The following is a 24206-nucleotide window of genomic DNA, read 5'->3' as shown; positions in this document are numbered from 1 at the left end:
TCATTCATTCAACCAATATTGATTGAGCCCCTATTATGTGTCTGGCATAGTATTAATTGCTACAGACATAATTTGTGCCACAATAGGCACAATCTGACTCTTCTCAACTTTATTATCATATTGGAGAAGTCAACGTTAATCAAATGAGCATAGAAATATGTGCTTATGCAGGTATGCAATTTAAATATGGCAGTTGGATAGAAAAACTAGTACTTGTACACACACATACACACAATGAAATCTGAGGTCTAAAGAAATATGACCTTGAGGGGTGCCTAGGTGGCTCAGTTGGTTGAGTGACTGACTTTGGCTCAGGTCATGATCTCACTCACGGTCTGTGAGTTCAAGCCCCATGTTGGGCTCTGTGCTGACAGCTCAGACGGAGCCTGAAGCCTGCTTCAGATTCTGTGTCTCCCTCTCTCTCTGCCCCTCCCCTGCTCATGCTGTCTCTCTCTCTCTCTCTCTCTCTCTCAAAGAATAAATAAACATTAAAAAAATTTAGAAAGAAAGAAATATGACCTTGAGCTAGTGTGAAAAATGTTGACTAAGCACTTATTGTAAGTGTAGAGATAAGAAATGCTGATTTCAGCGGCTCAGTCTATGCACTGAGCCTTGAGAGTGAGGGTTTCAGAGATTCATCATTGTGGCTCAAGGAAAAAAATAATTCTTGTGGAAAAAGGAAGCATGGGAATTAAAATTTTATCTTTGCTGACTCTCAACAGTCCAGGTATGAGGTTCGGAAAACGCCTGGTGCGGGACAGAGTCATGGAAGACTCTGACATGTAGTATCTCTGGGTCTCACTGGAGGGTGTTGTTGAGAGAACTCACTAGGAGTGACTTAGCCCTGGGTCTTGCTTTTTCAGTTTTATAACTGATCTTTTAAGGGAAATTTAAAAATGGGCTGAAGGAGTTGCACAGGCATATTTGTTACCCACGAGATCTGCTGGGCCATAGTCTACAGGAAAAAATCCAGAGAAATGTGTATACTTGTCTTCTAGGGAACCAGTAGTAGAGTGAAGTATAATGTTGTGGAGAAGTCTTTTTTTTTTTTTTTTTTTGTCTCATGAAGCTATTATTTCTATAATTATGCATGAATTTAAATATTTTTTTATTCTCTAACATTTTAATCTCCCTAAAATAAAGTTTTTAGCCATTCTTATGGATTCTATCATGTCTTGCCCTTTGCCACAGTAATATCCTGTGGCTGTAATTACTGAATTTAATTGTCCTCTTTGTTCAAAAAGATTTTCATTTCCCATTCATACGAACTGTCAAAGACAGGATATGTTGGATTTAGATACCATTGCACATTCTCTTTCCAAAGATTGCTGTTGCTTTTGTGAAGAATCTCAGCCAAATCATTTGATGTCTTTCTCCCTTTGGCAAAATAAAAATGCTCTGTCATTTGCTTTCTTATAATTAAGAGTCATTAGATGAAATCTTCAATACATGCTTACATTTTCCCATAGTTTACTCATGTTGTAATATCGTTCATGGATATCTTTAAATTCTGCTATACTGCAAAGTAGTATACACAACAGAAGTAACTGGTGAAGAATTCTCTTCCAGTACAGCCAACATTGTTGGGTCCTGAGAAATAATCAGCCTAACTCTATCAAATACATGTTTTGTCTTTGCAAGAGAAGAGAATCTAACTCATTTCATACATGTGAAATACTTATAGAGAAGTGTCTTTTAATCAGGCCACAAAAAAAAGACCAGTGGTAGAAAAGTGATGCTAAATCAGTCTTTACAGTTCTGGAGCATGACATTTTTATTACATTCTTTAATAAAACTAAATATTTAAGAATTAATATTAATTCTGTTACAATAAATACCTAATAATATTTTATTTAAAAACAGAGGAATTGAATATTTTATTTTGTAGAAATCAGTTAGCCATTGTGAAGAAACCAAAGTAGAGCATCTACCTTTAGGTGTGTTTACAATATACTAGAGATGATGAAACATATATGCAATAACTATCAAATAATAGTAGCCAACATTTAATAGAGTGAGCCAGGCACTGTTCTAAGGCTTTCTTTTAATCCTCACAACAATGCTACAAGATGGACATTATTGTCACCGTTCACATTTTTAAGATCAAGAGACGTCACTAAGAGAGTGAGGAACTTACCAAACCTGCCCTGCTAGCAAGTGGGAAGGAGGCCACTGCCTGGCTCAGGCACATTTTGGCTCTGGATCCTGAACTCTTATCTGATAAAGCATGCCATTTCACCAGGAAGAGTTTGCTAAATGCTAAGTATACACACAAAATACAAAGAAAAAACACACTAAAGTTGGGATATTTGGGGAAGATTCGATAGACTTGATGGCAACTGTGTTGGGTCTATGTTAACCTTTCTCTTTATTTTATTTTAGTGATACTGAAATTCAAATAAGTTATACCCTTTTCCTCTTTCCGCCTTTGGCACAAATCACATGTGACTGTCTCCTTGTTCAATTATCTTCCCATCTTTTTAGCCTGGAAATCATCTGTTCCTCCTCTCAAGTGACAGTGCAGATGTCACTTCTCTGGGAAGTCTTCTCTGCCCACCCAGGACTGGGCTAGCTGTTATTGTGTGTCTGCCTGAAATACTCTGTCATATATTTCACTGCATTTTTAACTATAACCCTCCACTCACTGATTGGAAATACTGTGTAGTGTCATTATTCTCTGTGCTCAGATCTTTATCTAGACACTTAATAAAATTTAAACAAGATCTGAAAAAGTGGAGATAGAAACAAGCAAGCCTGGGAATTTGTTTTAAGTGATTGTCGGGAGTTAGAGGTAGGACATGGTGGATGATGAGTGTATTTGTGCCCTTCAGTTAATAATGTTTGTAATAAATTCATTATGCACTTATTTTAGAAGTTCATTTTGGTTAAATTAAAATATTTTTATTTTAAATATTATAGTAATCATCTACTAGGCAAAACTTAAACTAGTTGACAATTAAAAGCCATACTGCTTTAGCAACTGAAAGAAAATATACACCATGGAATCAAGTATCACTTATTCCTTTAGATTTTTTAACATACCAAATTTTAATTAAAGCTAGAAAAAATAACAATTATTAGACAATAATTCAAGAGAAGCTAAAGTTTGATCCCAGAAATAAAATATCATAATATTATAATAAACTAAGGTTTGTAAAGAAAATACATTGTCCTAGTGGGAATAGAACTAATTTTCTGCCTAGCTAAAAGACTATAACCTGCCTCCCATTTCCCTCTGGGCCTATATGTATTCACTCCTACATGCTTCATTTATTTCTAAATGTTAATAATTTATTCATACTCTAAATAAATTGAGCTTAAACAGTAGCACGTGCTGTCAGACATATCCAATGAGATAGGGCATAATGAATGCACTAAGTAAATACTGTAAGAGATTGTTGAAAATTTAAGCAGGATTACATATATTTAGACATATGTGAGTTACATGCACACAATGTCCAACTTTTTTTATTAATTGTAGAGTGTCAGTTTCCATATTTATGTGACCAAAGGATCCCGAACTACTGGAAAATCTATTTTCTTTAGAAATATATTTATCAGGGCACTTGGGTGGCTCAGTTAGCTAAGTGCCGACTTCAGTTCAGGTCATGATCTCACAGTTCATGGGTTTGAACCCCACGTCGGTCTCTGTGCTGACAGCTCAGAGCCTGGAGCCTGCTTCGAGCTCTGTGTCTCCCTCTCTCTGCCCCCCTCCCCCACTCACGGTCTGTCTCTGTCTCTCTCAAAAATAAATAAACATTAAAAATTTTTAAAGAAATACATTTATCATATATCTTGATTTATTGTCTAGACCAAAGAAGTGTAGGCCAAGAAGAAAAGAATAAGAGGGATTTTTTTTCCTCCATTGCATAGTATGGGCCATAAAGAGTCAATATTTTTAAAGTCCACGTCTGTGTTCCAGGATACGTTTTCAAAAACATTTATGCTAAAAATATCGTAACAAATATATGTTCAATGCAGAAATGTTTGAAGGCCTAGAGAAGCATGTAAACAGCAACAGAAAACCATCTCTTCTTATCTCTTTGACCCTGTAGACTTAACCTCACTGTGCCTCAGTTTTCTTGTCTGCATAATGGGCATTCTTACAGTACCTATGAGTTATTATGATGTTTAATGAGTTAATATTTGAAGATAGCTTAGAATAGTATATAGAGCATAGTAAGTGGTATATTACTAGTACATAAATTTAAAAATTCCGCTATCAAAATGTAACAACTTAAAAATTGGGTGTAGGGGTGCCTGAGTTGCATGGTCGGTTAAGTGGTTAACTCTTGATTTCAGCTCAGGTCATGATCTCACAATCTAGGAGATCAAGCCCCTTGTGGGGCTCTGCGTTGACAGCCTAGGAGCCTACTTGGGATTCTGTCTCCCTGTCCCTCTGCCCCTCCCAGACTCATGTGTGTGCTTATGCTCTCTCTCTCTCTCTCTCTCTCTCTCTCTCTCAAAAATAAATAAACATTTTTAAAAGATTTGGGGTATACTTTTTCAGCATTTTATTGTTTGAAATATATAGGTATATAAATAAAATGGTATTATGTTCTACATAATGTTAACACCGTTATACTTCATACAGCATTGTACCAGGAAATAGTTTTGAAAAGGAATTTTTTAAAAAAGCATCCACGGTATTGAACTGCACTGAAGGCTCATTCTCTAAACCTTTCATAGATGTTTGCTACGATCAGAACCTATACTAAGCTCCGTGCAGGACAAATGCCCTGTCCACTTCACCGGATTTGTCCTAACCACTGAAATAAAAAATACATATGAAAGAGTCCAATATCTGACACTGTGCATATTTATTATGTGCCAGACACTATTCCACGAGCCTATTAGTTTATTGCTGACAACAAATGTAATCATCACTATTTACAGATAAAAAGACTGAAACACAGAGAAGCTAAGTAAATGTCTCAAGTTCAAACAGCCACTGAAAGGTAAAGCTGAAGTTTGACCTAGGTCAGTTAGCTCTGAACTTTATACACTTGAATCCACTGTCTACTTCCCATCTGAAGACTGTGGCATGATGACAGGCCAACTCAAATTGCCTCTCTGGTTTCATCACACAGTAATTCACTATCCCCTCTAGGCACCACTTTCAAAGTAAATCCTGCTCTGTCATGCCTCCATTATTTTGTTTATGCTCTACTTTCTTTTGGAATGCTCTTTCCTTATGCTTTGGCCTATCAAAATCTCTGCTTATTGTTCAAGTTCCAGCCAAAATGACACTCCCTTCTCAAACCCTTTACATCCAGGTCAGCATTACTCATTCTCTCGGATTCTTTCCTCCTATAGCACATTTTTAAAAAGTGTAACTCTGCTATAGTATCTACTAAGCCTGATGTATCATGGCTTCCTTCGTCTGAAAGGATGAATCTATTCATTTCAGTGTCGTTGACACGATATGCAAATTATAGAATGAGTTCAGTAAGTATTTGCTGGATAAGAATGATATGGTTGCTATGGTCTAAATCAGAAATAACGTGGACAGAAACTATGGAAATGGAAAGTAACTAGAAAATGATTTTCAGTAATTAACTTGCTTTTTTTTTTTTTCCTTTGTGTTTATCTCTCTGGGGAACGTTGGTGGGGCACACTGAGCATCATCAGGTAGTCTGAAAATCTGTCTCATGGTTAATCAACCCCTTTCTTTAATTTTTTTTCATATTTATTTATTTATTTTGAGAGAGAGAGAGAGAGAAAGAGAGAGCACAAGCAGGGGTGGGGCAGAGAGAGAGACAGAGAATCCCAGGCAGGCTCCCTGCTGTCAGTGCAGAGCCTGACATGGGGCTCTATCTCGTGAACCATGAGATCATGACCTGAACTGAAATCAAGAGCCAGATGCTTAACCGACTGAGCCACCCAAGCACCCCTCAACCCCTTTCTTTTCTTTTCTTTTCTTTTTTTTTTAATCTTTATTTATTTTTGAGAGAGAGACAGCGTGTGAGCAGGGAAGGAGCAGAGAGAGAGAGAGAGAGGGAGTCACAGAATCTGAAGCAGTCTCCAGGCTCTGAGCTGTCAGCACAGAGCCTGATGCAGGGCTCAAACTCACGAACTGTGAGATCATGACCTGAGCCAAAGTCGGACACTCAACCGACTGAGCCACCCAGGCGTCCCTCAACCCCTTTATTTAGAAAAGCTGGATGTTGGAGGCTAGCCATGGTTCAAGACACAGCTCAGCCACTTAATAAAACTTAGAGCACTTCATTTAACCTTTTTGGGACTCAATTTCCTTATCAATAAAATGGAACTAATACTTTAATTGGAACATTGCTTTGAGGATTAAAAAACAATTAATATCAAAGGCTTAAGAGCTCTGTAAATATCAATAACTTGTAAAAACTCCACTCTACCAAGTGTGGATTCCTCACCCAAAGACAAAATACAAAGTGATTAAAAGTTCAAGATTTTTTTAAAGATTCTTCTAAATATTTAAATTTTTTATTTACTTTTGAGAGAGAGAGAGAGAGAGAGTGAGAGAGAGAGAGAGATGGAGTTCAAGTGGGGGAGGGGCACAGAGAGAGGGAGACACAGAATCCAAAGCAGGCTCCAGGCTCCGAGCTGTCAGCACAGAGCCCAACACGGGGCTCGAACTCATGAGCCACAAGATCATGACCTGAGCTGAAGTTGGATGCTTAACTGACTGAGCCACCCAGGCACCCCCAAAAGTACAAGATTTAATGTTAGACATATTTGTGTTTGAAAATCTGTTTTACCTGTTTCTAGATCAATGGCATTAAGCAAGTTAAAAAAGCTCTAAGCTTCATTTTTCTAAAAGGACTTGTACAAATTTAATGAATGTTAAATGCCCAAGTGGCATAAAGTACTCTCAATAAATATGAGCTATAAAGGTAAAAATCAAACGTCCTGGGAAGTAAAAACAGGTTAGATATATAAAATGATCATTCCAATGTCTAGAACATAATAAATTATCAACAGATATTGGCTATAATAAGTAAGTATAAAATGTATATAGAAATATACACGAAACAAGTATAATCTGTACTTGAAATATAAAACATATTAGTGTCATCCTTCTTTTTTATCAATACCAATCATTCATGATAGTAAACTGTCTACAAAACTCAAGAGGACATATAATCTGTTATTAATAGAATTGAATTGGATTCATGTCTTATGGGAAAATAGTATATACAGAATCCTAGAATAACTAAACTTGGATGTGAAAAAAGTAAACACAAGGCTCATTGCTCACTGATATCCCTAATGTAGACATGTTATATACACACCATACTTCATCTATTCTTTTTCTACAGAGAAACACATTATCATCTGCAGTTACATAGTCAATTTCCAAGTACCTCTATAAACAGGTGTCAAGATACAGTGATACTATCTATTTAACAAAAATTCTTAATGTCTTAAAATAAAAATAGGTGTATAGTCTGGTCTGTCAGAATTAATTTCTTTGGCAGCTGAGTTAATGATTGATTATTTCATAATAAAATCCATAATAGAAACATATGTATAAAATTACTACATAAAAATTAAGCATATATAATGGCTGGCAAGTACTTATATAAAAGGAGAAAATTTTGAGAAAATGTAAAATAATATTGACTGTAAATTTAACTTCTAAAATCTTTAACTTCTACTTTAACAGAATTGTTTTTTTTTACTTTTCAAATAATAGATGTGCATTATAAAAAATTAATAATATGGTACCTGGAAGAGAAAAAAGAAATATATGTTGTCTGACCACCCATGGGAAAACCAGTGTTAACTTTTAATATATTTATAAAAAAATTTTATAATCTATAACATTTTTAATGATGTTCTTTGTGAAAAAAATGCAAAGAAAACAAAATTCAGTTTCAGGCTTGATTAATTTGTAGTCAGCAAAGTCTAGTGAACATAGCAATATAGACATGCAATGATTACTTCAGTCACAGGGATCTGCCTTTGGTGCAGACTGTGTTTATATACTTGTGCAAAGTCATAGTCAACTTATAATTACAATAATTATTTTGCATTTCATTGAGTGAATCAATGACAACATTTCCAATGGTTGGAGTAGGAGCAGGTGAGAAAGAAGACTAGGGAAGAAGGTATTTTAGGGGATGAAGGGCAGAGAGATAATAATCGCATCACGGTGCTGGCATTTTGTTTATGGCTTGTTTCATTCACCACCTCTAAAAGCTAATAATGTTTGCCATTGTGTACTCACGATGATATGGACCTTGTATAAGCGCAATTTCATTAAAAACATGTTTATAATATGTGTGTGTGTGTGTGTATAACATATTGATGGAAATTTGAGGAAACAATTTGGTGTACTTTTCAATTTCTCAATTTTTTCAGGTAAAGAGTAAGCTCATAAAGTTTCAGAACATAAAAACTTACACAGTATATAAAATAATGAAATATGAGACAGATATGCCATTTTACTCATTAAGTTGAACTACCTTCTTGCTGAAGTAAACCAATAAAATAAACCATGTTGTTCTCTTGTTATCTCCTAACAACAACAAAAAAGTTAGAGCAGAAAGGAAAATATATAGCAAAGTATGACAGGACTACTTAGAAATAGCAATCAAAGTCCTTTATTACTAACTGCTTATTCGCCTACTCTTTTAGCATGGCTGTGGGAACTTCGTCCGTGTAATTCAAGCTTTCAACCGCACTCACTTGTACGTTTGTGGCAGTGGGGCTTTCAGCCCAGTGTGTACTTATTTGAATAGAGGGAGAAGATCAGAGGTAAGTATAAAAGTTTTTCGTTTTTAGTTATGGTGTGAGTTTCAAAGATTTCTTTTTTTTTTTTTAATTTTTTTTTTCAACGTTTATTTATTTTTGGGACAGAGAGAGACAGAGCATGAACGGGGGAGGGGCAGAGAGAGAGGGAGACACAGAATCGGAAACAGGCTCCAGGCTCTGAGCCATCAGCCCAGAGCCCGACGCGGGGCTCGAACTCCCGGACCGCGAGAGCGTGACCTGGCTGAAGTCGGACGCTTAACCGACTGCGCCACCCAGGCGCCCCGTAAAGATTTCTTAAAACTGTATTTGAGAGTGAAAACTTGGAATTATCATCAATAGCCATTAAAAACCTTCAAGCCCTTTTAAGTCTAAATATATTCCATTTGGTTACTGTCCCCCAAGTTACTTAGAGTGTAGCTGTTTTATATAACTTCTGAATAAAAAATCTGCAAGAGACAGAGGAAATAAAAGTGATGTAATTTTATAATTATTTAGAAAGGAAGGTATCAAAAATGCTTATTCCAAATTATAGAAATATTGTAGTGTAAACTCACTTTCTTAAACCTATTTTAAGTAATTTTTTATTTAACTTTCAAACTTGGTAAACTTTTATGAGATACCTGTAAGAGATATATAAAGCAGGATGCCAGGTGCCTTTGCTGAAAAGAAGTTTCTATAATTAATAGGTCACACTTTGATTTTAAATTTTTTTTTTCAACGTTTATTTATTTTTGGGACAGAGAGAGACAGAGCATGAACGGGGGAGGGGCAGAGAGAGAGGGAGACACAGAATCGGAAACAGGCTCCGGGCTCTGAGCCATCAGCCCAGAGCCCGATGCGGGGCTCGAACTCACGGACCGCGAGATCGTGACCTGGCTGAAGTCGGACGCTTAACCGACTGCGCCACCCAGGCGCCCCCACACTTTGATTTTAGACAAACATTAGTCTATACTAGGCTTTTCTATCCTTTTTCCTACATTAGTTAAAATGACTTGGGGTTCTTTGAACAAAAACATTTGCTAAACACTAAATGTATACCTAATGTATAGATAAATACAAGCTGGTTGAACTTCACCTATGAGATTTAAAACCGTGTTTGTCCCAGTTTAAAATTATTGACTTAAGAAAAGTATGCATTAGACCAAAGAGTTTTTCCTTCTTCTTTTAGTCAAACATGTTGTTTTAACAAATGTAAGCATTTAAAAAACTTAATCATTTCAAGTTATCTTGCTTTGTTTCCATTATGCAACTTAAATCTAGAATGTCCAGTTCTTATATATTAATTCAATTTTAGAGATTAGAACTGTTAAAAAAATTAAATGTTGCTACTGCTATATCTTATTAAGTTTATTCTCCCTTAACAAAGATTAATCTACTTTAGTACAAATATAATTGAATAATGATTCTCTTTATATTACTTTATTATTAAATTTTTTTCGGACATGTAATTTATACATACATATCTTTTGGTAAATAAAAAGTCATTTAAACATAACTGAGTGGTTACAAGTTGACCCCCAAATGAGGCATTTCCAAGTGGTTCAAGATGATACGAAATATTACAATTCTTAAAGAAAAGTAGAACTATGCCTCTTGGAAAAGTACGTTGGCTACATTGAACTTGTCATTAGAACCACATGCCTGTGATCAATTGATTAAATAAACTACTGCCCCAGACGTCTGCCATCTGTCAGACACGCCACTGAAGGCTGTGCACTCACTGTACTCGCCAACAATAGCATAGCAGTTTTCAGAGCACAGATTTCAAATAAAATCATTTTCCCATGTACAAATTGCCCACTATGCACTTCAAGGCTTAATTGGAAAGTCGGTCCAAAAAATAATCTCCTTTGGAAAACCAGCATGGAATAAAATTTAATCACTTTACTAAATATATGAACTACTTTAGTCTCACTTCAAAAGATATATTTCAAAGGGGAAGCATTTCCATTAATTAATCTCTTAAAATAATATGTGAACATCTTAAGTGCCAATTTAAGTATGAAAAGAGTTATGAATTTTAAGCTTTGTATGCAGTCAGTTCAAGTCAAAGGGTTTTACCATAACATCATTTTTATGTATCTATAGTATGTAAACAGTAACAGAAATATAGACTATGTAGTTTATCAAACATCTCCTGTATTTATTTTCTTTAGTTTAGGATAAAAGATCCCCTAGTGTAAAATGAAGACATGATACAGAGAGGTTGTATTTTGAGAGAATTTTCCTTCTTATGCATCACTATCATTGCATTTTATAATGACCAGAGATAGTACTGACTAGTAACACCATGTGCTGATACTGAGATATGGTATTTTTCCTGTATTTACAACCAGTTTGACAGTGAACCAAATTAGGGTCACATAATCATTACTTATTCAGTTTCATTTCTTAGATACTATCGACCACCTTCTATCTATCTGTCAAATAGTCATTCATTTTTTTCTCAGAGAGCATTTTCTGAGCCTACTCCACATTTGGAACATCACACACTTTCATTATATCCTATGAGTCTCCCATTATTCTGTGAGACTGATTCAGAGCTTTCCTAGAACATTTCAGTGATGCCCATCCAAAATGCCTGCAGTCCTTGCTACACCAATTCCTAACCACAGTTCTTCTCTTCTGTCCGCCGTCTTCATTCCCTGTCTTCTGTTCCTGGAAAAAGATAAAGCAACACAAGTAAATAATGACTTGAAATAATGAATAAAACATTAACAAAAATAAATAGTGGGTTAATTTCACTACACATTCATGGACTATTCCTACATCTCATTTTTGGTTGATTTTATAAGATGTCTCCATACATTGGTTCCAGCAGTTGAATACCATTTAAGCCTCTGACTCTGCCAGTCATTAAGCAGATAACCTTACCTTTGAATGACCAAGCATAACACAGGCATTCAAATCATTCCCTGTGCCATTTGAAGCAAATTAGTCACCAAACTTTTCTGCTTATGTGTCTTTTTGTAGCTTTCCTTTTGTCAGAAAAAAGTTGTCCATTTTCCTTCTCAATAAACTGCTTTTATCAATAACCTTTATTACTGTTTTATATCTTCATTTCCTTTCTCTTGCATTTACTTTTTTTCCTGTTTAAAAATAGGATCATGTTTCTTTTCCTTAAATCATTATCTTGGTCTGTGACTTTTTTCAACTTCTTTTTTCCCTCTTTTACTGATCACAAAATTTCTCAGACTAGTAGGCTATATTTTCTGTTTTACATTTCTGTTTTTCATATCATTATTAAACCTTTCTGATCTGAAATTCATTACTACCCATAAACTAAAACTATTTTCTAGTGGCCAAGAGTCCTCAGTGATCAAATTAATTCCCTTAATCTGCATCCTTTTTCCTTGACCGATCTATAACATGTTGGCCATGCCCCCTATTTTTCAATGCCTTTATTAACATCTATAACCATGAAACATTTTCCCATGCCTTCTTTCCTAAATTTTCACCACTTACTCTCTTTCTGGTCCTATTTATTTCTCTTTTATTGATTCAATCTACAAATAAGTATTTATTTAATGATAATGACTGACACAAAATTATATTAGAACTTGTAAGCTACCTTTAAGATATTGATCTTTATCTTGTGTCAAAGGAGAAGCAACTGGAATGATCTTAAGCAGAAAATGGCAAGGAAAGCATTGTGTTGTCACTGTGTCTTGTATTATAAATGATTGAGGGTAGGGAGGGGTTGACAGGGCTGTGGTGAGATCAGTTAGAGAATGGATATAATAGGCCAAGAAAGAAATTATTATACTCAGGGGAGGGGCAATAAAGACAGAAAGATAAGCACAAAGTGTAAGATGGTGTAGTTGACAGTGGTGGATCTGGCTATATAAAAGGAAATTTACAATGATACAGGTATTGACATTTTTGTTGTTTTTCATTTTTGGTTTTTGGCTTCTTTAGTTATATAGTTGTCATGAACTGAGATGAGAGAGAACACAGAAAATCATGTTTGAGGTTAAGGTTTTAAGCCTGGGTTGGGTTCTCTTGAGTCTGAGTTGCTGTTGAAAGATCCAAGTAGAAATGTCAAGTAGGCAGTTGAATATAAACTTGGCTATATAAATGTTTGAGTCGTTGTTTTATTAGAATAACTGAAGCCCAGGAAATGCAAGGGTTTAATCATGCAGAGTACTGTGTGAAAAAAGAAGAGTGATTATGCTTGAGACTTGAGGGTTTCTTAATTTAAGGGCAAGATGGGGGCAAGATGGGGGACCTTCAAACATGACTAAGAAGAAACAGTCAAAGAAGTAGAGAGGCGGGAACAAGAATGTGCTAATGCATGTATTAGTGTATGTGTATTTATGTGTTTGGTAGTAAGAAGTTAAAGACATCTCATTTAAAGTCTTCACTTAATCTGTAATTATATGATCAATCAATAGTTAATAGATTTGTCTATAGTGATAGTGGTTTGAAATTATTAATGGAACAATCAATTGATATTCGTGTCCTTGAAAGTTTGCTGAGCTGTATAAGGATCCATTTTGTGTTGGTGAGCAAAAAATCATTATTTTTGTTGAATTTACCTTTTTGGACTACCTTCTGCAAAATACTTAGATATATGGAAACAAGTATGGAGAATGTACAGGTAGACATGCCCTTCCAGGCTGTGGTTTCAATGAAAAAAAAAACGCAGATTCAAGGAAGTTAATATTTCTGCAAAAAACATATTGAAAATAAATACCATTGAATCTATACGGCTTAACAAAAAAGTCAGGAAGACAGAAGGCTGATGAACTGAGAAAAAATGGAAAGGAGATAAAATTGAAGATTTGTTGCTATGTGCTTGAGTTAGTGATTATTCTGGTGGACCATACTCTTTCTGGTGATGACAAGATCTAGACTATAACTGTGTGAGAATGAGGACGCTATACAATAAAGAAATCGTTCAGTGGCGAGCAAGTGGTACCTAAGCAATTTCATCAACTCCTGCAATGCCAACTCTCACTTTTTTAGTATAATATATGTACATCTCTGGCTAACTGATCATAGCTGGCTTTACTAAACTTCATTGCTTTTCCTCAATTATTTGTTAAGTAAGGTTATTGTATAAATACTGACTTTTTGGAAAATAGACATAGTGAGGAGTCAGGAGACTGAATTTTAACTTTAATTTTGTCATAATTTAGCTACATGATCTTGTGCAAGTTATATTTTCCTCATCTGTAGAGTTAATTCATTGAAGAAAATCATTCTGTAAGACTTTTCCAGGATAGAGGACTGTGATTTTTTTTAAGTTCTATGATTCCCCCATCATGTCAGTGATATTATCACAACACATCAAACTCAATGTAACAAAAATGAACTAGTTTTGTTTTCTTTAAGGAGTCAAAACTTCAGAATCATCTTTGTTTTCTTCCTCTTCCTTGAACCACATCCAGTTGGTAATTGATTGCCGAGCTGTGTTGATTTTTACTTTACAAATTCTCTTGCATCTTTACTCCTCTCACCATGATCACTGAGATCCTGGCATGTCAGAGTATTATTATCTAATTCCTGGACTACTGCACTTGAAAACAAATCTATTTTCTTTAATCCAGTGTCTGTTTTTATTAACTGCCTTTCTCAATCTTCTTAAAACACCAAGGTAAGACCCAATCTTCTTAAGCAGTATTTTGATTCTTTCATTTCCATACTCAAAAATATTGAAACTGAATTTCTTTCAGGAAAATTTTGAAAAACCTTAGCTTGATAATTAAGATCCTCCATAATCTCATGCAACCTACAAAAGTGAAAACTTTGGTCTTTGAATTTTAGTAGTAGCTTTTGCTGACTTTATTTAAGAATAAGATAAATATACAAGCAAAATATTCCCTCTCTGTAAGGCTACGCTGACCATTATATTTCAAATTGAATTATTACCTCTCATCCCTGGGTTTCGCTAGTTCCATTTTCTGCTTAATTTTTGTCCTGCCCACTGAGCACCATGTAACATATTCTATGTTTTGTGTAGTATTCTTTTTATATTCATATTTTCCATCATTATATTATAAATTACTTGAGGAAGAAGATTTTTGTCTGGTTTACTGTATTCCTCATGTTTTGTTGGTGTCTGGCATATAGTAAATGCTTAATAAGCTGGCCCTGAAGCAACTAATGATGGCTGAAGAGTGCATGGCAGACTTTTGATGTTCATTTAATATGTGTTGAGTCAAAAACATGCTCAATAAATTTTTGATAAATGAGTGAAAAACAGTTTTTATCTAAATTATGAATTATTTTGTTGAACCGAGTATAATGCTTATATAACAAAATTAAGTGGTGATAAAAATTTTGTATTTTATAAATGTCTTGATTATTTTGGAACTATTATAATCCTTGTATACATTATTCCTCTATGGACAATTTTCTTCTTTTGGCCAGTGTTCAAGCTATCTAGTTCAGGTTTACAATGATCCTTGATTCCCAGGTGGTTTTTGCTGATATAGATTTGAAAACTTATTGAATCAGCTTCACGGGGATTATAGTAGAATGAAAACTTGTACCTACTGAAGTTTGCTTATAATTTATAATTTCTTCATATAGGCCAAGAAAGTCTTAACAAAGTAAATTGAGAAAACATAGGCAAACCAATAAAAAGCATATTATTTATGATGATGCTTTGTTTATTAAAGAACAATCTGGTTAACTAAATATAAAGCTACTTATTATTGCTACATTTGTATTTTATCTATAATAAAGGACCAAGTTTTCGTGATTGACTCCAAGTGTGAATCTGGAAAAGGACGCTGCTCCTTCAACCCCAATGTGAACACGGTGTCTGTTATGATCAGTAAGTCAAAAATAAAAGAAGGAGGGGGAAATATAAAATAAAAAGGGTTAAAAAAAATAAATTCATGACATGATATGCCCATTGGGAAGGTAGCATGAATGATAGACCTGAGTGAGGTAACAGAAAGTTGTAAACTGAGAAATTGTAGTTTCTCATTTTCAAGAATTCATGATTAAATGATAAGCAATTATTTTTTCACTTACTATGTTGCTGATGTCGTTTCTAGAGCATGTCAACATTTACAAAATGTGTATTTGTATACATGTAATGAAATATAAAGTAATTCTCAGTGTTTTCTGTAGTTGTTTTTGTAGTATTCAGTATACCCATTTTTCCTCATAAATTTTAGCAATATTTTACAGATAATTAAAATGGCAGTTCTTTCGGAGCACTTGGGTGGCTCAGGGGGTTAAGCGTCTGACTCTTGACTTCGGCTCAGGTCATGATCTCATGGTTTGTGAGATCAAGCCTCACATCGGGCTCTGACCTGGCAGTGTAGAGCATGCTTGAGAAACTCTCTCCCTCTCTCTCTGTCCCTCCCCTGTTATGTACTCACGCTCTCTCTCCCCCACAAAATAAACTTTTAAAAAAATGGTATTTCTTTCAAATGAAAAAATAACAAAGTGCATGTCTTAGCCAAATACATTCTCTATCAATTGTCCAGAAGGTACTATACTAAAAAGAGGTGGTAGCAAAGTGACTCCCCCCCCCTCATTTTCTATAAAATGTATCAGTTAAAAAGCATGCCCAGTCGCTTGGTGCTATATATATTAACAAATGAATATCTTTGAATCTCAATCATTGGATGCCTTTCTGTAATTCACTTAAAGGCATGCTCTTCTGGTTAATTAAGACACTTCCAGAATATGCCTGACTTAACATGTGCTGCCTGTGGGGACAAATCTGGGATTTCAGTGTGTTGAATGGACAGTAGATGCTTTTACCCTTTGCTTTCTTATGTGTTGCTGGTGATAAATTGCATTACTTGACAATGGAACAGGTGGAAAGGTGATTATTGTTTTCAGAACACCTTGCTTTTATTCATTTAATGTAGCAACTCATCTTTCTCATATTTGGAAACTAAATTAAGACAGGTACATCCAGCACTGACTAAAATGTAAACTTGGAGGTTATCCAGTGAATTCTTTCCTATGATTATTCAGATTGGGCAGGGAGGAGATGAAAGTCTATCAGTGGGACCAAGAAGTATAAAGCTTTGAAGTCACAACATACCCAATTATGTCTGATGCAGGGACTTTTCAGATAAGCTTCTAAATATTATTTAATAGAGTCAGTGCATGGAAAGTCTTTTCATTAGGAAGAAAATTGTATTCACCTATCAAAATGGTATGCTACGTAATACTAGATAAATATGTAGAGTTTTTACTTACTTCAAGTTAAATGCTATGAAAATAAAATTCAAAGTTGTGTTAACAATTATACTCATCAAATATCATTTGGAACAAAAAAGGCTTAAAACTGGGCACTATAAATATTCCTGTTAAACTTGTTAAGTCATTTAATAGTTTTGTCCTTAGAGAATTGGATTTGTTTACAAAATTAGTTATTGACTTTCATATACTAAGGATCCAAGACTTCAATTCCTATGCTTATGTTCCTTTGCTACCTTTCAATATTTTGATTAACATTAGAACTTGAACTATCAAAGAGTCATTAAACTATTTGCTTACCTTAAAAACTGAAACTAAAAGGGAAAAGAAGTTTTATTAGCTTGCATTTGTCATTTTACTTGTTCTATTGATTATCCCTCTAACATTCTCTCCAATATTATCTCCAGTATTACACAGTCAATTTGTGTAGTCATCTCATTTTAGCATTTGGGGCTTTATCATGTTTGTTGGATTGCAAGGTACTAAATAACACAGAATGTTTAAAGTGTTTCTATCTGTTAAAGGACCAAGAAGCATCAAGAATTGGAGAATTCCAAATTTCATAATATAGTTGTGGTATCTAACCCAGTGTGCAAGTTTAGTGCTTTTTGCTATTTTGTCATGCCATTGTTGTATCACAATAAGAAGTCAGATGACATTTCTTAAAGAACCTATAAAGACCCTAATGAGGTTTTTCTGGTCAGTGGAAGTAAAATGCGAAAGCAAAGTATTTTCGGATTAACGTTAAAAAGCACAAGTTTATCTTTGCATAAATCCTCCACAAACATTCTGAAAAAAAATCCCTATTCAGAATTCTTTTTAAAGTGACATTGATTATTTCTTATACAAAATAAAGCAGAAACTTCATTATTCCTGATTTGCTGTTGAAATTACTGAGAATTTAAGACAGGTTATGAAGCCAATCAGACTGGTAGGCTTTTGTAATAGCTAAGACATAATTAATAAGTGGTATGCAATAAGATTAGACTCAGCCCTCTCTGCCATACATCATCCTCTGAGTGTCCTTTTTCCTTTTCTTCCTGGAAACAGATCCGATAATTGACAGCTGTGTTAATCAATCCATTGAATAGCAGAAATTTATAACCCACCATTTGGGGGGTATCAGGTATAAAAAGAATGTGAAATAATTAATTGCAAAATTATTTTAATTGTCACAACCATTGTGTCTACAGAATACTTGTGTAGACGCTTCACAAATGTTCGCAGAATTTTGAAGCTAAATTGCTCAAAATGCTTTCATGGACATTTTTGTTATCTCCCTATAATCTGTTCCCACGGACCTCAGACCCCTACTAGGAAGCAGAACTGGGCAACATAATGCCTGCCATACCCACTCGCTCACTGGTAGGGGTCCAGTTCATGACCTGATGAGATCATATTGGAGATTAAAAACATTTCATTCTCCATTCTGTCCTCGGTTAGCTGGTACTGCTTATTACTAAGGAGTGAGACTGTAGTGCTTCAAAATGCTACAGTCCTGCCAAAAGGACCATGATCTGAAGGTAGCCAGACTGATTCTAGAACATCAGTCAAAGAAAAAAACTGCATGGGTTTTTCCCTGGATCAGACCTGATAACTTTTATTCTTTTTTAAATAGACATTTAACTACTATTTTTTACTCTAGGGTCGCACATACCAGTTCAATGCTTACTCTCCTTAATAGGCAAAAATTAATATGGACCTTAACAAATAAGCTCAATGTCTCATGTTGTGCAAATATATATTAAAATATCTGATTTTTTCCATTAATGATGGTAATTTAATTTTAAAATATATTTTTTATCTCTGTATTCTATTTTTTACGGTTTCATATGTCAAACCATATGTGTGTTATTAACATAATATTATATTTTTAGCATAATGTTAATAAATTGTGTTACAATTGAAAAAGTAGCACTTTATTTACCTTATAGAAACCTTATAGCATAAAAATTAAAACATATACTTTTAATCGTAAGATAATTTTACCATTAATAATATTTTGACAATAAAAACTAATATCTTCAATCTGTTTGGTGAAATCATGGAATTCTTAATATGGTGAAAACTTTTGAAATCATAAGCCAATTCCTGTATTTTACAGATGATAAGATAGAGATTCAGGTGTTTAATGACTTAGCCCTAATTCCCACTTGGTTAATTACTGCCAAAATTAGAAACTGAGTTCTCTCTTATAGTAGTTTTTATTTATTTATTAAAAGAAAGTAATAATTAAGCTATTTTATTATCTTTAACACATATATTATTTCCACCACTTTTGATACATACTATATAAACATATGTATTTAGTATAATTAAGTGCAGGCAGAAGAATTTTTATTTCTATAACAAATAAAGTTGTTTTAGTAAACTCACAGGCAATAATGACATCAGATTACATTTTACCCAATGTTTTTATGTGATGGACAATGAAAAACGACAATTATAAACACTGTAATTTGTGTGATCATCTAATAAGCAAGTTCTTGATTTCTAAAAAAGATTTAAAATTGTGTTGACATTTTCTTCTTCATAGATGAGGAGCTTTTCTCTGGAATGTATATAGATTTCATGGGCACAGATGCTGCTATTTTTCGAAGTTTAACGAAGAGGAATGCAGTCAGAACTGATCAACACAATTCCAAATGGCTCAGTGGTAAGAAACATTTTGTGCGTTTTTTAGAATCATCCTTTAAACTATTTTATTCTCTAATGAAGAAAGGTTAAAATTGTTTAAAAAGCCATGATGTAAGTCACAATTCTGTACTTTATTATTTTTAATATTTAGGATAAATAAATAATCGAAGTAGTCCATAGTTCATATTCTAACGTTTTATTAACCATCATACAATTGTCATAAGATGTATTAATAAATAAAAATGACAGTGATATTTATCATACAGGCTCACATTTAAGAATCTTCTCCAATTATATATCACATAAATATGCTATTTTACTCATATAGTCTGCTTGAATTTTTTATTTTATTATTTGTTTAATGTTTATTTATTCTTTTTTTTTTTAATTTTTTTTTTCAACGTTTATTTATTTTTTTGGGGACAGAGAGAGACAGAGCATGAACGGGGAGGGGCAGAGAGAGAGGGAGACACAGAATCGGAAACAGGCTCCAGGCTCCGAGCCATCAGCCCAGAGCCTGACGCGGGGCTCGAACTCACGGACGGCGAGATCGTGACCTGGCTGAAGTCGGACGCTTAACCGACTGCGCCACCCAGGCGCCCCGATGTTTATTTATTCTTGAGAGAGAGAGAGAGAGAGAGAAAGAGCATGAGTGCGGGAGGAGCAGAGAGAGAGAGAGACACGGAATCCAGAGCAGGCTCCAGACTCTGAGCTGGCAGCACAGAGCCCAGTGCAGGGCTCGAACCCATGAACTGCGAGATCATGCTTGAATATTTTAATGTCAAATCTAAAAAATTTCCTAAATTTATGATAGATATAATGATTAAAATATTTTCAATAACTCCTCCTATTTGTTTTATATTTAGATTATTAAATTATAAAACTGGTATATATATTTTTTTATACTTTATTTAGTACTTAATGGAAATCATAGGTATGATAACTTTATGATTATAAGCATTCAGTTGTTTCCAATTTTGGGGGTGTCACATGAATTTCACATCATGAAAGATATTCATTTGACATTTGAAATGTACAATTTCAGTCAGTTGCTGTTGTTTAGAGGAGGCAGAAACCACTAAGAACTTTGTCATTTCTCCCTGGGGAAGATTTCTAGCTGACCCTAAATTTGGCAATCCACTTAACATTGCATAGCAAAGCATGAATCACCACACTTAAGCATCTTATTTCACTGATGGACAGGCACAAGAAAGCATTGATTGTCCATTTACTTCTTCAATTTATGACACTAGTACATCTGGAAATAGAGTATTCTAAAACTTCTTTTGTTCTTGAAATAAGGAATCCCTCTATGTCTTCAAATGACTGCATTTTTTCCTTGAAAAATTTTCCCTTCATTTCATATGCTGTATTTTAAGAAAAAAAATGTGTTTTTCAGATCTTGGACTCCCTACTCATTCTGCTTCAGTGAATTTGAGTTTATATTATATGCACTAGATTGAAAACTATACTTTGAAAAACAAACTTTTTTTTCGTAAAATGGCCATTATATTCCATGGGAAATAACTGGTAGAAACGTTTTTAGTTTTTTAGAACTCATCATTGCCCAAAGAATTTTTGCATTTATTGAACTTCTAGAATGTATTGTGGATAGGGAAAAATAGTTTTTTTTAAATGCTCATTTCTATTTGAGGGAGAGAGAGACAGAGAGAAAAAGCATCCGGGGGGAGGGGCAGAGAGACAGGGAAACAATTCGAAGCAGGCTCCAGGCTCTGAATTGTCAGCAAAGAGCCTCATGCAGGGTCTGAACCCACGAACTGGAGATCATGAGCTGAGCTGAAGTCTGACACTCAGTCGAGTGAGCCACCCAGCGCCCCCCAGGAAAAGTAGTTGAAGCTGTTATATTATAGATATATTTTGTGGCAGTTGACATTCCAAATACAATATGTTGTGTGAATACAATTACTGCTCGTAGACTTTGTGCCTATGAACACTAAATTGTTCTTTGGTACCAAGGATGGAGAAGGCATGTGCCTGTGGTTTACTTGGGTGGACGGTAGATAGATTTCCATCATGAGTGTATATATATATATATATATATATAGTCTTTGTATTTTTTTTTCCAGAACCTATGTTTGTGGATGCACATGTCATCCCAGATGGCACGGATCCAAATGATGCTAAGGTGTACTTCTTCTTCAAAGAGAAACTGACCGACAATAGCAGAAGCACAAAACAGATTCATTCCATGATTGCTAGAATATGTCCTGTAAGTATTAATCCTGTCCTAATTTGAAGAAAGACTCACAAATTCAAATTGTATAAATGTATTTTCTTTTGCTAATAGTTTATTTTCCTACTTTCATCTACTGTTACAAATTAACTCAATTTTGAGAGGAGACATTTTAAAGATTTTTTTTAATGTTTATTTATTTTGAGAGAGAGAGAGAGAGAGAGACAGCATGCACAAGTGGAGGAAGGGCAGAGAGAGAGGAAAGAGAGAATTTTAAGCAGAGAGCCCCACATGGGGCTCAATCCCACGAACTGTGAGAGTATGACCTGAGCTGAAATCGAGTCAGACACTTAACTGACTGAATCACCCCAGTGCCCTGAGAGAAGACATTTTAATTTAATGTTTATTCACATCGGTCATATGAGATAAATAAAAAAGCTTAATTCAAAGAAATATTTTGGTCATGGTCTTACACAAATGAGAAGTTTTATTTAATTTTTGCTTTTCCACTTAATGCATTAATCCATTTAATACATTTGTATTAAAAACAAATAGCTAAACTGTACATCACAGAAACAGAATAATTCTTGTGAATAAAATACAGCAAAACCTCAGTAAGGACAGTTGTTGGGGAACTGTCTGCAACAGTGAAAATTAAGAAATGTATTAATAAAATACAGTCCTAGTTAAAAGCAGTAAACAAAATGGTCTTGTGTATAAACAGCAAGTGTACAGAGCAACTCAAAAAAAGCTCATGATGCCCTCTCGTATAAGATTTTTACAGGTTTTCCCTGACTGATTTATGATTAGCACACTTTGTGCAAAAGTGTTTCTTCAAGTGTTTAGTATTTAAAATCATTATTTTTAGATATTACAGTGTTCCACTGATTGTGGAGGTCATCTGCTCCTCAGGCAGTAAAGGCAGCAGAAGGGATGAAAGGCTTCTGGACATACAGAAAACAATCAGTAGAGACTGTATGTGAATGATCCAAACACCACTTTTCCTGCCCTAGCCAGAGAAATGTGTATATTAAAGCATTTGATTGGAAATACTAAGGACTAAATGCTGACACAGAGAAGTGAAGGAGAGAAAATAGACTATTGGAGACCATTTGGTAGAAGTATAAACATACTTTCCTGACCACAGTAGCATCTATAATCTTCACTGCATACAATAATTTATGTTCATATTGAAGACAAAGAGTTATCAAGAAAAGGCAAATTAAATTATATGTTCTCCATAACATTTCAAAGGTATTTCATCATACATTGTTAAATTTAGAAAGCTTTAGGGCATATATTTATTAAACTCCTCTTTGAAACATTTTCAGTTGATACCATATTGGAGAAAATTAATTGCATAGCTATAGCTATTTTATAAAGCAATATAAATCTTAAATATCCCTCTTTTTTCGATATGCAGATATAGTTAACATTTGCATACTTCGGATTATAACAACTCCCCAAGATATACAAATCTAAGATGAATTTTTAATACACTCTAGTATTTATTTAAGCCATCTGAAATGTGTTTTCAAAATGGTTTCAGAATGACACTGGAGGTCTGCGTAGCCTTGTCAACAAGTGGACGACCTTCTTAAAAGCGAGGCTGGTGTGCTCTGTAACCGATGAAGATGGCCCAGAAACATACTTTGATGAATTAGGTACATGGATTTGAGATTGAAAAATGTTTTTGAAAAAGAGTTTATAAAGTTTATATATTTTAATAACCTCTGCAGAGGATGTATATTCCATGAATGTTCTCAGCATAAATCATGTGCCAATTTGAATGAATGATCTGTTTACTGTTCATAAATTTCTTTAAGTACTTTTTAAATCTGTTTTGCCCCTGAGTGCACTACTGAAACATCTACTTCACTGAATTACCCAAGATATGTGAATGAGTGTGTGTGTCTGTGTATGACAGAGACAGAAAGAGAGGTGCTTGTGTAATTGACAAATGAGTAATGATGTATTTGTGCTTTTCTAAATTTTTTTTTAATGTTTTTATTTATTTTTTTTTTAAACGTTTATTTATTTTTGGGACAGAGAGAGACAGAGCATGAACGGGGGAGGGGCAGAGAGAGAGGGAGACACAGAATCGGAAACAGGCTCCAGGCTCTGAGCCATCAGCCCAGAGCCCGACGCGGGGCTTGAACTCACGGACCGCGAGATCGTGACCTGGCTGAAGTCGGACGCTCAACCGACTGCGCCACCCAGGCGCCCCAATGTTTTTATTTTTGAGAGAGAGGTAGACAGACAGAATGTGAGCCAGGGAGGGGCAGAGAGAGAGGGAGACAGAATCCGAAGCAGGCTCCAGGCTCTGAGCTGCCAGCACAGAGCCTGATGCGGGGCTCAAACCCACAAACTGCGAGATCATGACCCGGGCGGAAGTTGGATGCTCAACCAACTGAGCCACCCAGGCGCCCCTATTTGTGTTTTTCTAAAAGAATGTGTATTTCAT

At 34.8% G+C, this 24206-nt stretch overlaps 1 protein-coding gene across 1 annotated transcript in view; it reads left to right on the top strand.

Annotated features, from left to right (window-relative positions):
• SEMA3C (semaphorin 3C) overlaps positions 1 to 24206 on the top strand; it is a 174666-nt gene that overhangs the window by 86482 nt on the left and 63978 nt on the right. Inside the window, exons 4-8 of the mRNA XM_047097367.1 lie at positions 8620 to 8739; positions 15430 to 15520; positions 19448 to 19567; positions 21636 to 21778; positions 23292 to 23406. Of these exons, the coding sequence (XP_046953323.1) occupies positions 8620 to 8739; positions 15430 to 15520; positions 19448 to 19567; positions 21636 to 21778; positions 23292 to 23406 (589 nt within the window). The remainder of the gene's footprint in view (positions 1 to 8619; positions 8740 to 15429; positions 15521 to 19447; positions 19568 to 21635; positions 21779 to 23291; positions 23407 to 24206) is intronic.

Source organism: Lynx rufus, unplaced genomic scaffold, assembly GCF_022079265.1.
Source record: "Lynx rufus isolate CCGP_SWC_20201006 ecotype Redwood Valley unplaced genomic scaffold, mLynRuf1.p SCAF_4, whole genome shotgun sequence".
NCBI lineage: Eukaryota > Metazoa > Chordata > Mammalia > Carnivora > Felidae > Lynx > Lynx rufus.
This window is presented reverse-complemented; position numbering and strand designations above follow the sequence as displayed.